This window comes from Petaurus breviceps, unplaced genomic scaffold (genome assembly GCF_028583685.1).
Source record: "Petaurus breviceps papuanus isolate PSGF00001 unplaced genomic scaffold, PetGlider_PUasm1.0 77, whole genome shotgun sequence".
NCBI classification, from domain to species: Eukaryota; Metazoa; Chordata; class Mammalia; order Diprotodontia; family Petauridae; genus Petaurus; species Petaurus breviceps.
The window spans coordinates 5,760,086-5,775,604 of NW_027186492.1; the positions used below are offsets into that span (position 1 = coordinate 5,760,086).

Here is a 15,519-nt window from a genome sequence, read left to right on the forward strand (position 1 = left end):
TATCAGATGACCTCCCAGATCTTTTCCAGCTCCTAGGAACATAACAAGTATAATAGAGGTCGTTGGAGAGCAGGTGTCAAAAGAAAACACCACCTCAGAGTTTGGGTGGACTATAGAATCCATATAGGTCAGCAATATGATACAGCCACCAAAAAAAAGTCAATGTGATCTTGGGTTGCCTTAAGAGAGTTATAGTTTTCAGAAACAGGCACTTGTGCAGGTGCTACTGTACTCTCTGCCCTCATCTGGAGTGTTGCTCTCCCTTCTGGGTGCCATGGTTTAAGAAGGACATTGATGAGCTAGAGAGGGTCCAAAGGAGGGCAACCAGGATGGTCAAGTGCCTTGAGTCAATGTCATAGTGAGGATTTGTTGAAGACTAAGTGTGTGTTTAGCCTGAAGAAGAGAAGACTAGGGATGGGAGGAAGAGAGAGGAGACAGGGTAACTAACTGAGTCAGGTATTTGAAGGGATGTGTTTTGGAGGGATTAGACTTTTTCTGTCTAGTCCCAGGAGACTGGTGGGTAGAAGCGTAGAGAAGCAAGGTGAAATTTGATATCAGGAAAGCATAACTGTCCAGAAGTGTAATGGACTGTCTTCAGAGGTGATGGGTTCCTCCTCCTTGGAGGTCTCCAAGCAGAGGCCGAATGACCACTGGGGAGGTGAAGCATGGGTTAGGAGGGGAATAGGCATGTTTTTGGTGGTGGCAGAAAGTTTTCCTCAAATACCCTCACTTTCCAGGAAGAAGGAAGAAAGGGAATTTCAGCCAGGAACTGTGGGAACAAGGGAAATAGTGTGGCTTCCACAATGACAATGGCAGAGATGGCAGTTGAACTCTGAGCCCAAGTGGGCATCCCAGTGGTCCCCCCTTTGGTTTGTGTGCAGCAGGTATCCAGTCAGAGGTTCTGAGGGAGCCCTCAGCCCAGTGACTGTTATATTGGAGCTATTCCTTTGGGGCAGATTTTGCGTCTGATTGGATCCTTTTTTTTTCTTATAGAAAATACCACTACTTGGGTGGCTAGGTGGTACAGTGAATAGAGCACCGGCCCTGGAGTCAGGAGGACCTGGGTTCAGATCTGTTCTCAGACACTTAACACACACACACACACACACACACACACAAAACCCTAGCCATGTGACCTTGGGCAACTCACTTAACCTCAGTTGCCCTCCAAAAAACACAAAAAAAGAAAGAAAGAAAGAAAATACCACTACTGAGTCCTGGTACCTTTTGGACTCAGGTATTCACTTAGTGGTGTGTGTGGGAAGCTCCCTTTACCCCTTCTCTGACCCAGGTCTTAGCTGCCTAACTCTTCAGTTCCCTGGAAAGACAGATTACTCTTTCCCTCTCACTCATAACCCCCAATTCCAGGGTATACCACTACCTCTACACCTTTCCCCCCAACAACAACCCAACATACAATCAAAACACAAGACATAGAGTATACTGGCTCATTTAGGATCTGTCAGTGATTGAATAGAATAGGTAAAGGCAGTTATTTCTCTGGGGAAAACAAAATCTCCAAATATGAGTCAAGTCTAGAAGTGTTTTGAGTTTAATTCACATTTATCTCTCCTCATCCTTCCTCCTCCCCTGCCCACCTCCTCCCTCCCCCCCCCAAGCAGAATCTATGCTCCTTGAGACCAAAGACTGGTTGCATTTTTGTGTCTTGTCTCCATTGGGTAGCACATGCCAGGCACATAGAGGAAGCCTTTAATAATGGTTTGTTTGAGTTGTCCCTCCCAGTTTTGAAGAGAATGGGTAAAGGTGTTGCCCACAGGCTACTGTCCTTAATTAAGGCTGTACCTTTCTCTTGGGAGCTTAGGGGAAGGGAAGGATGCAGTTGACTGGTTGCCATTGACAACCATCATATTCTGTGGTGGCAGGGTGGGGTGGGGGTGGGGTCAGGAATGAGAGTTCCAGCTTTCTGACCTTAATTCTACTTTTTGTCCACTGGGACCAGGGCCCAGAGGAGCCAGGATTTTAAGGTAATTCATAGCTTTAGTCTAAGAGCTGATGTCTTAATTTGGAGACAGGTGGGGGCGGGGATAGAGGCTGGTGTGAATAGAGGAAAAAAGATTTGAAAATGTAACACCATCTGGCGAGTGGATGAGAAGACTTAGATCTTTTTTTGCTATCTTTCCTTTTACCCCCATTCTTCCCAAAGTTGCTTTCTTAGGACAGGACTACCTTAAGCCTCCTTCAGTTTTATGGCCCTTTAGAGAGACAACAGGATTCCCTACCCCCTTTCTCTAGCCTGTGATGGTCCTGTTTCCACTGATCAACAAAAAGTAGGATGTAGTCATCTATATTTTGAGTTGGGGACTCCAGGAATGGTCAGGATATTCTTGGGAACTGGTTAGTGATGGGAAGAACCAGGTGAGCAGAGACTGGAGTGGTTTTTAGGTCTGTCATTCTAGATCCACAGGGGGTCCCATCATGCTAATTGGATGATCACCTCACTGTGGTACCAATGAGCTCACTTGTGCCATGCGAGGAGGATGGCAGCTGACTGCCTTCTGGAGCCTTGCCCTTTCAGGAAAAAGCAGAGGTTGTCCATGGATTGGTCCAACAGATGGTAGGAAGGAAAGTTATAGTTATTGGTTGTCTGCCTTTCTGGCCATTCCTTTTCCAATTCATTTTAAGATTCCTGTTCAGGGGTGGCTAGGTGGTGCAGTGAATAGAACACCAGTCCTGAAGTCAGGAGGACCTGAGTTCAAATCTGGCCTCAGACACTTAACACTTACTAGCGGTGTGACCTTGGGAAAGTCACTTAATCCCAATTGCCCTGCCTTTCCCCTCCAAAAAAAAAAAGCAAAAAAGAAAAGAAAATCTCTTAAAAAAATAAAATAAAATTCCTGTTCAGTTTAATATGTGATCAGCAGTGATGGTGAGTAAAAGAGGAAAGATATTAGGACAGTGAGAGCCTCAAGTCAGGTTGTCCTCAGCCCTTAAACTGATTGCCCCAGGTCAAGTCTCTGGGAGCAGCTCCTGTGACTCTCTTCCCCAGAGAGACCAGACATCCAAAGACTGGACCCAGAAGTGGGACGACTGGAAGGCTCTCATGGAGCGGTGTAACGTTGACATCAACAAGAAGAAAGCTGGGGTGACGATTGATTCCAACCTGCCACACCTGATGGTCCTGGATGATGATGTGCTGAGCACCGGGGTTGTGCTGTATCATCTCAGAGTAAGGGGGTTTGGGGTGGGCTCGGGTTTTTTGGTGAGAGGGCTTCCTACTAAGGTATGCTCCCACTTTTCCTTCCCTGCTGGGGCCAACAGGCAGTCAAGATAAAGCAAGGGGCAGGCAGTATGGTTCCCAGATAGTGTGTTTGCTTCAGTCATTTGGTGGTGACAAAACCCATTGGGCTCATCTACCATGGTGGTGATAGCTTCCAGGATATTGGTCTATTCAGCCATTTGTGAAGGGTCTTCCTCTTTCTTTTGTCTCAGGAGTGGTGAACTTTTCAGTAGGTCAGTGCACAAAGTTGGGATTCAGGGCACCAGTGTTTTTCCCAGTGTGCATCATTATTAGACAAGTTGTCTTCTCTTTGCCTTGGCTTCTTCATCTCCAGGATGCAGAAAATAAGTCTTGTATTCTTTCTGCTAAATGCTGAGGCATGAGAATGGAGTTATGAAGATCTGTGAAATTATATCTTCAAATCATTGTCAACTCCACAGAGCTCAGTTCCCCCTTCCATCTCCCCCCCCCCCAGGTAGTTGGGGTTAATGCTTGCTCTTCACGCACAGCTAGTAAGTGTCAAATGTCTGAGCCTGGATTAGAGCTCAGGTCCTCCTGCTTCCAGGGCTGGTGCTGTGTCCACTGTGCCACCTAGCTGCCCCAAGTCTTAAAAAAACAGAGGTTGTGTGACTATCATAGAAACATAGACTTTAGATCATAAGGGGCTCAGCCTTCCTGTAGCACCTGTAATATCTGTCCATTGGTCCCAGTTCTGCACGTAGCAAAAATTCAGTTCTTTTTTAAAACCAATGACAATACTTGAGATATTTAAGGATTGGTCTTGTGTCCTGGGCAGCACCAGGTCTGGAGTCAGGAAGACTCATCTTGGTGAGTTCAAATCTGGCCTCAGACACTTACTAGCTGTGTGATCCTGGGCAAGTCACTGAATCTTGTTTGCCTCAGTTTACTCATCTGTAAAATGATCTGGAGAAGGAGATGGCAAACCACTCTAGTATCTTTGACAAGAAAATCCCAAATGGGGTCATGAAATCATACATGAATAAAAAATGAATGAATAAACTGATGTCCTGACCCCACCTGTTCCCTCTAAATCTCATCTTCTCCAGGTTAATGGTCATGAGCTTTTTTTTAACATGTATTTCAGGATGGCATACTTCCAGGTTCCCTCCTGGGTGTGTGTATGTGTGTGCACATGGTGGGGGGGAGGTGGAGTCTTGCTGGTCATGCTGCTTTTGGACAGACTCCTGATATACTGATGTTCCTTTTAAAAAATGTGGCACCCAAGACTGGACACAGTGATCTAACCAAGACAGAGTTCAGTAGGACTATTGTATCCTACAGGCCAAACGTGATACAGCATGTCCCAAAAATCTTAGTGCAGTTGTAAGCTATTAAAGCTTTAAATTTCTTTTTTTTTTTTTAAAGCAATTGGGGTAAAGTAACTTGCTCAAGGTTACACAGCCAGTTATTTCTGGGTGTGGTGCTAAGTACCTGAGCCCAGATTCGATCCCACATCATCCCAACACTGGGGCCAGTGCTCTTACTTGCTGAGCCACCTGGCCACCCCTAAGCAACTGGGTTTAAGTAACTTGCTCAAGGTTACACGGTGGGTGCTAAGTGTCTGAGCCCGGATTTGATCCCAGGTCATCCCGACTCTGGGGCCGGTGCTCTTACTCGCTGTGCTACCTGGCCTCCCCTAGAGATTTAAATTTTTATATCTTAAATTTTTACTAAGACTTTTGTGACACCCTATACATCTATAGTAGTATAGGAATCACACTAGTTTTATTTCTTTTTTATCTTCTTCATTGCACTGTATATTCTATTCTAATACAGTCTAATAAATATTTATTTAGTTCCTGCTGTATACCAGGCTCTGTGCTAAGCACTGGATATACAATTAATACGAAGAAAGTTTATGCCTGCAAGGAGTTTACAATCTAATGGGGGGGGGGGAACAACACACAAAAAGAGGCAGGAAAGAGAGGAGAATGGGGAGAGGAAAAAGGAAGGAGAGCGGGGGCATCTTGTTTTGTGGCGTTGAAAGCAGGCAGATAATCATATGAAGAGCAGAGAATTCAATATAGTCTATTGAATCTATAGTCCGTTCTGAGTATTTACTTTTTTTCAACCCTGAATTATTTTCTAGCCTCTTCTCCTCCCCCTCGCCGCCTCCCTTTTTGCTGTAGCAGTCAATAGTTATAAATATATTCATATATATAATATAAATGCTTTAGCATTCAAGTTTGTCCCTATTAAATTTTGCTGCATTAGTTTGTACCCCTTTATCCACCCTGACAAGATCTTTTGGGATACTAATTCTGCCATTCAATGGCAGTACTATGTCCCCCCCTCCCCAGTTCATTTCTAAATAGAGATTATTTAATATATAATATACATATACACACTATAGAATATGAAATATTTAATAATAAAGAGATTTAGAGACTGCATTTTGTAGAAAAAGAAAACAAGACCCAGAGTGAAGTTCTCTGCAGGTTACTGCTCTCAGACCAGAAGAATCTAGTCTGGCATAACAGAATCAGTCACCTCTGTCCACTCCACTTAGTCTGGGTTTCATTCTGTCATCCTGAAAGAACCCATTCATTTGCTATGAGGATCAAATGAAACAGTATTTGTAAAGCACTTAGCACAGTGCCTGGTATACAGTAGGTGCTTACTAAATATACTCATTCCCTTTCCTTCCTTTTTCATATAGCCAAACTTCCCTGCTTCACCACAAATCCAGTATTTACTTTCATTACAGCTTGCTTGTCGTGTTTAAAAGGAGCAGCAAGGACAGCCCATTAATGAATTCCTCATGCTACCTGTCCCTGGAGAAATCATGTTCCCCATGCTGGTGTGCACAGAGAACTAAATAGAGTCTCAGGGACATCTAATCACAGAGGAAGTTTTTTAGACAGAAGACTGAGGAAGCCTGTCTTCTGGAACATGGGAATTTAACTGCCTACCTCAGTGTATTCTCTCAGGCAGCTCTGGCGTTATACTGTTCCCTGAACTAAGGTCTAATGTACAATAAACATGTAATTCTTCCTCCCCACTCCCATTCTCTTGGAGGTGAAGTGGATAGAGAGCTGCCCATAGCATCAGGGACACCTGGGTTCATGTTATTTCTGATGTATCCTGTGCAACCTTGGGCAAGACAGATGCCTTACCCCCTCAGTGCTAGGTAACTCTAAGACTATACATTTTTTAAATGGTATTTTACTTTTTCCAACTACATGTGAAGACAATATTTTTAAAATAAAATTGAGTCCCAAATTTTCACCTTCACTCTGCTGCCCCTCTCTAAGACGGTAAGTAATTTGATATGGATTATATATGTGCAGTCATGCCAGGCTATATTAGTAAGAGGTGTTTTCTCACCAAAGGAGTTCCCATATCAGTGAAATCCCCAGTCCAGCCCTAGTCCCTCACCCCTCAGCCAGGATCACAAAGAAAGGTCTACCACAGATGTGATGGGAGAGGCGTTGAATTAAGGAAAATTCCAGGTGTTTGAAGCAGAACCAATCTGCCTTCCATACTATTATGGTCCTTAAATAGATTAATTTTATCCTCGAGAAGTCAGGAAGTAAAATGTTAACTGTCTTGCTCTAGGCAGAATTTTACAGGATGATGAAAAAGTACCTGAATGCTTTAAAAAAAAAAAAAGGATGACCTCATCTGAATATAGCCCTGTTAGTTCAGGGACCTCTTAGGGGGTTTGCTGTAGAATTGAAGGGACTGAGTTTTTCTTAAGCTTCATATTTGTATGCTGTGTATATTTTTTCTTTCCTTGTGGAATGGAAGGCACATTGGGCTTGGAGTCTTAAGGCTGCATGGGTTTGAGGTCTGGCTCTGCCCCCGTGTTACCCTTGTGGCTCTAGACAAGTCTGTTTCCTCATCTGTAAAATGGGCCTGCTAATACCTACACTATCTACCTCTCAGGGCAGTCCTGTGGTGCAGATCTGATAAAATGATCTGCAATCATTTCCAAATGAATGCCCATGGAAGCAATCTGTAGCATTAAATATTAAGCTCTGATGGTTTCCATGCTCCCTATTTGGAACCAGCATCCTGATATATTGGACTCAATTCCCAGGGCCTCGTTTCATTTTCTTGCCTGATGGTTGACTGGTTTTCTTGATAGCGCCCCAGGAGCTGATTCTTATTGGCTAATCAGCGGGGCAGATACACATTTCAGCTTGGAGGAACACTGAGATCAAACAGGCAGCATCCCTTTTTTTCCCCTGTCCCATGGAGACACGCTCTACAAACCCTGTACAGGAAGCGATTCCAGCTGCCTTGCCCCACCTTGGGACATCTACCTTTTGTTTCCCATGTTTTGTATCTCTGAACACATCCAAAGGGCCCCCTGTCTGTTCATGGATGCAGAGACCTTCCTCTGGAACCAGACCTCATTCCACTTCGAGGTTTTGTAGCCTTGTATAACCTTATTAGTTGCCCTTACTCTTTTTTTTTGAAAATTTTAAAAATTAGTTTTAATTTATGGAGTAAAACAAGCATTTCCATACTATAGTATAAAAAAATAATAATATAGTATAATTTCCATACTATAGTATAAAAATATAGTAAAATAAAAATGAAGTATAATATTATAATGATTGCACACGAAACTGCAAATCTGCCCTGTACAACTTACTATTCCTTTTAAATATATTATAAAGTTATCATGTAAATTTTTTTTCTTTTTTTTTTCTCCCCCAGAGAGTCAGTCTGATGATACCAATACCTAATGGCGATACCTGGGAGAGAACAGTCAAGGGCCAAATTCAGTTCCTCTTGCATTCTAGAAAAAGGCAGAGTGATTTCAAAACTAATTTTTTTTGTACTTAAAAATTTTTATTTGGGGGCAGCTAGGTGGTGCAGTAGAGCACCGGCCCTGGAGTCAGGAGGACCTGAGTTCAAATCCAGCCTCAGACACTTAACACAAAAACTAGTCATGTGACTTTGGGCAAGTCACTTAACCCCAATTGCCCTCCAAAAGGCAATATATATATATTATATATATATATACATACATATATATTGTTGTTGATATATTTTTTTAAAAGGTCAAGTTCATTTGTGGATATTTCCATCACTGACCCCCCCCAACCCCAATCCAATGAAGCCATCCCTTGAAATAAGGATTTCAAAAAGGAAGAAGGCATGAGGCAGGTCCGCCCAACACATGTTGACTACCATACTCCACAGGCACTTATGCAGTGAAAGGAGGCAGGTGTATTTTTTCAGTTGTTTTTTAAATCAGACCTGGTCATTATAATTTATAGGGTTCACAAATTAAGTTTTAAAAATTCAAACAAAAATCAAGTGAAAGGCAGCTAGGTATCTTGTGTGCTCTCACATCCAACTAATACAGTGCTTGGTTCATACTAACTCCTCTCTCTCTCTCTCTCACTCATATTCTTTCTTCCTCTCTCTCTCTCACTCTCTCTTCCTCTTTCTCCCTCCCTCTCCCTTCCTCTTTCTCCCCCTTCCCCTCTTTCCACTCTCTCTCTCCCCCTCTCTCCCTCTCTCTTCCTTTCTCTCTCCCTTCCTCCCTCCCCCCTTCACTTTCTTTCTCTTTCTCTAATTCTAGATGGTGCTTTTTCTTTTCTCTGTTCTTTGCCTTTTTTTTAGACTGTGAGGTCTGTTAAGCTTCATCTGAGCAGCAAGAAGGTAATAATCCAATGATTTCTTCTGTTTCTATGAAATGCTTTTCTCTAAACATTGACTTGACTGAAGCAGGGCCAGAGCATCTTTAGCGCTCTACCTCTCAGGGAGAATGGGGTTCCTTTCCACTTCTCCTTGGTGCTGGAGGTTTGCTGAGTGATAGCAATGACTATGGCCCCTCTCAGATGAAATGATCACATTGCGTGACTCCAAGCTTTCCAAAAAGGCAAACAGACCCCTTTCCAAGCCTCCCACTAGAAAATGAAAATTTCTCTTCTACAGGCTTGCAGTATAGTCATGATAAGGAGATAACCACCATCTGTCATCTATCAGAAGTGATATATTCTGGGCATTTAGAAATAGCCTGGACAGCCTTTTAAGATTGAATTGACCTGAGGGTCTCTTCTCAGCTCCTGAATAAGTAAGTGGGAGCTGAGGGAGAGAAAGCCTGGTCCCAGAGGGAAAAGGTAGAGCTGTTGGGAGTGAATAGGGAGATGTTCATGACAAGATACAGGTGATTCTAAGCCACATAGACTTTGCTTCAGAGGTAGAACTGTATATTTTTTTTCTACCTTTAAAATAACTTTTATTTTATCCTTTTAGGAAGGGACAACAAAAATAGGAAGGATTGACTCTGAGCAAGAGCAGGATATAGGTAAGTGAGTGAAGGCATCAGTTTAATTTTCTGTCACTTCAAAGAGGCACAAAGGGTCTTGATGCCTGTGTCTGACCTATTCCTCCATGGGAAACCTGAGGATGCCCTCAGGGAAGGGACCTTCTTGGGGAACTCGACCTCTGTGGCCAGTGTGTTGGTATCTTCTGCTTAGCTTTTCCCTTTGTTTCAAGAGAAGATTCTGTTGGCTGGGGGAAGGGAAAGTGTCATGATGTGAAAGTGTCGGGGATGTAAGAAAGCATCCATAAAGTGTCTGCTTAAGAAGAAACACTCTGGAACATCTGGTAGTCAATGTGCTTATTCCTATTTCTGCTACTTGAGATTTGGTTTTGGGTCAGCATGGTTGGGAGCAGGCCCAAAGGAGAAATAATTTGTAGATCAAGAAGAAGGAATAGAGTCTCTCTTCTGTCTGTGATGTCCTTGCTTTGAGATTTTCCAGACTTGGACTTGGATTTTCTCATGGAAAGAGTGAAGTTGCCCTATAAAGTGACCCTGTGCACCATTGTGACTAGCATTTTTCCCAGTCCTTCAGGGTCAATGGATAGAGAGAGACCACTGTACCATCACCAGTGCATGTGGTGTGGTCACACTTCAGCCTGCCCTGGGAGCCCGCTGCATTGTCAATGGTCAAGAGGTCACTGATTCTTGTCGCCTTACACAAGGTAGGCTGGCTGGACCCTCCCTCTTATTGTCTTCTCTTTGCATTCTGGAAACGGGGGAAATTTGAGTTCTTTGAGCTGCTATACAACTATGAATGGCCAACAATTCTTAGTTGGAAATCACCATTCTGGGGAATGGGAAGGCCTTTGGAATGGAGCCTTCTAAGCTTTCCAAGAATAGTGGGAGGCTCTCTTTGATCCAGAAAAGACAATGGAACTAATGTACCGATGATACGTTTGGCTAGACAAGAGGTGTTAAACTCTCCACCTGCAAATGCTGCCCACAAAACAGGAAACCTGCTTACAATGTCATTGGGGAGTGTTTAACAAAATAAATTACAACTTAGATAAGCCCATCTATGGTCTACAGGGATCTGTTCTAGTTGAATTTAACATTATTGGTCTTGACTATGATTGTTATGAGAGAGCTTCAGTGTTGTGGGGATAGGAGTGATTTTGTGGATAGCAAAAATGATGGGAAAACAAAGAGAGCAGAATAAAGCATTAAAAAAATGCAAAAAAAAAGTTCAGAAGAGCGTACAAACAGGGCAGTTTTGTTACTACCTTGTTAAATTTGCTTTAAAAAACCAAACTGTATGTAATGGAAGTCCATGGATAAATATATAAGCCTTTATTTTGGCCTCATGTGTATTTTGAGATTGTTGTTTAATGATCGTTAAGTTCATGACCAAAAAAAATGTTTTTAAGGAAAACAAAATGGCAATACAACCTCTGTCTAGTGTGGGTATTTTTTTGAGATTCATCTGGACTTGAAGATTCCCCCTGTGCCTGTAGGAGAGGGAATTCCAGGGGCAGAGGCCCAGGGTGGAGAGAATAGACCTGCCTCTTAGCTCCATGTTTGTGGATGAATCTGTCTCTTGAAATCTGACCAGATTTCCCTAGGCAGTGAGGTGGCCTAATGGATAGAGTCCTGGACATGGAGTCAGAAAGGCCTGAGTTCAAATCTTGCCTCATATGTATACTAGCTTTGTGACCCTGGGCAAGTCACTTTTAACCCCTTAGCCTCAGTTTCCTCATCTGTCGAATGGGGATGAATTGTGCTGAAGATCAAATGAGATAATTTTAAAGCACTTAGCACAGCATCTGGCACATAGTAAGTGCTATAATAAATATTATTATTATTGTTGTTGTCATTGTGAGGATAAAATGAGATAACATTTGTAAATTGCTTTTGCAAACCTTAGTGCTATATGAATGCTAGCTATTATTATCATTTTAGCAAAGAAAGGAAGCCTTCCCTTATCAGTGTGGCTCCATGGTATTGCTTTTCCCTTTTTCTTCCTTGAACTGCTTTTACTACCAGCCAGGTTGTGGGCAGTTGAATTGTTAGTCGTGTGTGTGTGTGTGTGTGTGTGTGTGTGTGTGCGCGCGCGCACACGCCTAGCCCTTAGCACACTGTCTTGCACACATTAAGGGCTCACTATTAAATCCCTTGCTTTCTTTTTCCCAAAGGAGCGATTATCATTCTGGGGGAAACACAGAAATTCCGTTTCATTCACCCAGCAGAGGCTGCTGCACTAAGGCAGAGGAGATTGGTAAGGACGGTCTCTTTCTTAGGTCGCTGCTAGCTGTGGTACTTCTTGCCACGTGAGAAACACTAGGAAGGGTGTCTTTTTCCACTGTAACCTTCAACCCTGTGGGAATCCACCTAGATAAGTTCAGCCGGTCAGATACATCCTGTAATGATGATCAGAGGCTAGGGAGTGAAGGCTTCTTCATTCTGTTTCCTCCTTTTGTTTCCAGCTAGGAGAAGTCTCTGCGGGGAACAGCAATTGCTCTCTGGAGTGGTTGGATTTGGATGGGGATGTCACTGCCCCCTCATTGGGGATTTCATCTGCACTTGAGGAGGACAGGTATGTGAGACCTTTCTAGCGTGGGGCCAGTTTGAGACCTAGCAGTTATAATCTATGGAAGGAGAAAGGCCAAGTTACTAGACCTGGGATAGTCCAGGGCCTTAGCCACTGGGGTCCTAGGACTCATGGAGCTTAACTCACTGCTGGCAGTGAGACCGTCTGTCAGAGAAAGAGCTCTTTTTATCTTTCTGTCTCTTATTTTTCTTTTCTTTGTCCTCCAAAGGGATTCCATTCTTGGTGTTTTTTGCTCTGGCCACTTTCTGTCAAATAAGACTTTTTCTGGCAACATGTTTACAAGGTAATGACTTGTATCACTTGGTCTGCCATCAGTTGGGGAGAGGCCAGACAGTTTGTGATATATGAACAATGGGAGATTATTGTTTCATAAGCAAGCACCTACAATGATTGGTATGAACTGATCCCTTTCTTCTTCAGATCTCCACCAGAGCACAGAATGAGAGCATCTCCATAGGCCTCAATTTCCTAAAATGGAAAGACTGAACCAGATGGCTTCTGAGGTCCTTCCAGTTCTGAATCTGTGATGCTGTCATTTGGCTGGAGATCATAATGCTCTTGTATTTAGTGCTTCATTGGTGGCCAGATTGGGTGTCTGTTCCAGGGTTCTCAGGATGTATCACTGAAGTGTGGTTTGGTGCCCTTTCCTTAAACAGTAGGAATCCTTATGTACAGTGTCTGAAACCCCTCTCCACTAGTAGGTATAATTATATCGGAAAAACAATCCTAGAGCAAAGTATCATGTGTATCCTGGGGTAAGATACTATGGGATGTGCGTCAATGAAGGGCTAAAGCTTTCTTCTCTGTTGATGACTTTTATGTGGGGAAAGGGAAAGGGACATCTATTTTTTCCCCCAGCAGAGACAATGATTTGGTCAAAACAGGCAGGAATATGAAGGGAGACCCAACTCCACATTAGGGGGTCAGGGTTTGGGGGAAGGAGTAGAAAAAATCACTAGGCTCTTCAGATGGATAGAGAGGTACAGAGAGGAACACAGCAGCATAGAGAGAAGTGGACATAGCTGAATGATTTTCTTTTGAAGGCCCCCAGGTGGTTTATCTTTTTTTTTCTTTTATTCCTTCATCTTAATTCAGGTTTTCATGTTTCCTATTTTCTCATCCACATAGGATGCTTGCTCTGTTTTCTTTAAATATAAAAAAATTGAATTTGACACCAAATAAAATGAGAATTTTTATATACAAAGTACAACAGAAAAGAGGATTGTGTGTGAAACTGAATCCATCACTACATACAGCTTTCCCTTTTAAATAAGTCTATAATAAATTCAACAAGCAACTTTCAAAACTGTCCCGCCTGTCTTTGTTTGCTCCTGGCCCTCCTTTTGTATTCTTCAGTGGTGGCTTGTCTTTCTTGCTTCTGTTTTGAACTTTCTCTTTTAAAAAAAGGCGTATAATTGATTTTTTTATATCACTGCCATTTCCCATATATACCCCTCCTACCGCCCCAGAGAACTTTCTCTTGTGACAGAGTGTAACTATACAAAACACAGCAGCACATTGGCCAGGTAATGCTTGCCTCATTCTACATCTAAAGTTCATCCTTCTGGGGGGAGGGCATGGTGCATCTCACATTGGCCCTCTGTGTCAGGATTAGTCACTTCTTTGATGAAAGTTGACTTGTTCTTTTTCTTTACATTATTCCACTCATCTTGTTCGTTATTGTACTTTGCATCAGTTCGTATAAATCTTCCTGAGTTTTTCTGTATTCTTCACAGTCTTCATTTCTTATGGTGCAGTAATATTCCATCGCATATGTATAACACATTCTCAGCCATTTTCTAATTGATGGGAACCCATCACATTCTCTCCTTTTTCTTCTTATTCTGTTTGTGTCGCTGACACTTAGCACAAATGCTTGGCACATAGTAAGCACTTAATAAATGGTTTTTCATTCATTCTTGCTTTTTGCTACTACAAAAAAGTGCTGATATAATAAGGTTTTTTTGTCCACGTGGGAACTTTGACCTCCTTGTTTTCATGGAATGAAATCTCTTAGAACTCTCTAATCCAGAGTCACTGATGAGATTGGTCAGTCAAATCCTAAATATGCCCCTTCTTTCAAAAAGGCTGGGAAGAGATTTCAAAATAAAGACACTAGCACCACCACCTTCCCAGAGTCTGGCTCAGAGTCAGTCCAGTGCACTTAGTCCTCACCAGTTGTTATAATTGGTATAACTGTGTGCCAGCCTGGTGGCAGTGGTAGTATGGTATGGGAGCCTGAGCCTGACTGGGCAAAGGTGCTGAGGAGGGATGCCTACAGGAGTAGAAGAAAATCTAAATCAGCAGATGGTTCCCAGTCTGGAATTGGATCTGTGTTGAGAAGATCTGCTTGCTTCATGTCTTGGGCAGGGCATTCCAGGAGACTTTGGGGGACTCCAGAGTCTCATTCAGCTGCTCTGAGGCTTAACCTTGTTTATTTAGGCAGAAGTGAGTCTGTAGATATGCCTGAAAACATGGAAATGACTCCAGGGACAGGGAAGGGTGACCAGTCTGACTCCTTTCTCCGTAGAAGCCAGCTCTGGGAAGCAGAGGACAATTTGTTGTCTGTTATCAGCATTGCCCAGTTTGGGATCTTTGGGGCTCAGCCTTGAGTATCTGGCACCTAGGAGGCAGTCTGGTCGATCTCCATAGTGACTAGGAACCTCTGCATTATGCTGTGGGAACTGCCAGCCTCTGAAGCATCAGGGAAGAGATAGGAGGAAAAGCGAGAAGAGAGGAGGGTCGGGGAGGGGCTCATTGGAGCAGATTACCAGACAGGCTGGGAGGACCTGAAACTTACAAAATGAAAGTGGGCCGTGATCATGCCTGCCACTGTCTTGGTGGATGGATTTATGCTGCTGGTGAGCTGAGGATTTCCCCTGGAAGCTGTCCAGATCCTTAGTGGAGGGTTAGTAAAAATTCATTTTTTAATGTGCTTGCTTAATTGTTAACAGATCTGTTTAGTTGAGAGTTAGTTTTGTTTCCAACTCTGTGTGTATGTGTGTGTTTGTGCGTGTGTGTGTGTGTGTGAGAGACATCAGTTGTCTCTGTAGCCCTGATCATTTGTCAGCCTTCCCAGACATCCCCACAGTGAATCCTTCTTCAGTCTCTTCCCGTTTCTGTTGTTTGAAGATGGTGATTTGCATCATAAGGAGCAAATCTGGCTAACCTTCTGCTTTTCTGTGGGACAGAGGAAAAGGAGGAGGAGGAGAGCATTTCACAGAAGGGAGAACTTGAGTGGGAAGGAGAGAGAGAGTAAGCCCAAGGTGCACATAGATATTCAGAGAGCCTTTTTTCTCCAATGGATTCTTTTAAATATTTTATCCATTTCATGTAAACCACTTAGATAGAGCTGGGGAGTGACAACCCAGGCACCATGGGAAATGCCGTCTCCTGACTGCTTCTCATTTTTCTCTTTGTCTC

General features: G+C 43.1%; 1 protein-coding gene across 1 annotated transcript in view; it reads left to right on the forward strand.

The window, feature by feature from the left end:
• Positions 1 to 15,519, forward strand: part of STARD9 (StAR related lipid transfer domain containing 9) — a 146,729-nt gene that overhangs the window by 100,817 nt on the left and 30,393 nt on the right. Inside the window, exons 15-19 of the mRNA XM_069105668.1 lie at positions 3,008 to 3,187; positions 9,479 to 9,530; positions 10,073 to 10,210; positions 11,681 to 11,763; positions 11,972 to 12,081. Coding sequence (XP_068961769.1) covers positions 3,008 to 3,187; positions 9,479 to 9,530; positions 10,073 to 10,210; positions 11,681 to 11,763; positions 11,972 to 12,081 — 563 coding nt within the window. The remainder of the gene's footprint in view (positions 1 to 3,007; positions 3,188 to 9,478; positions 9,531 to 10,072; positions 10,211 to 11,680; positions 11,764 to 11,971; positions 12,082 to 15,519) is intronic.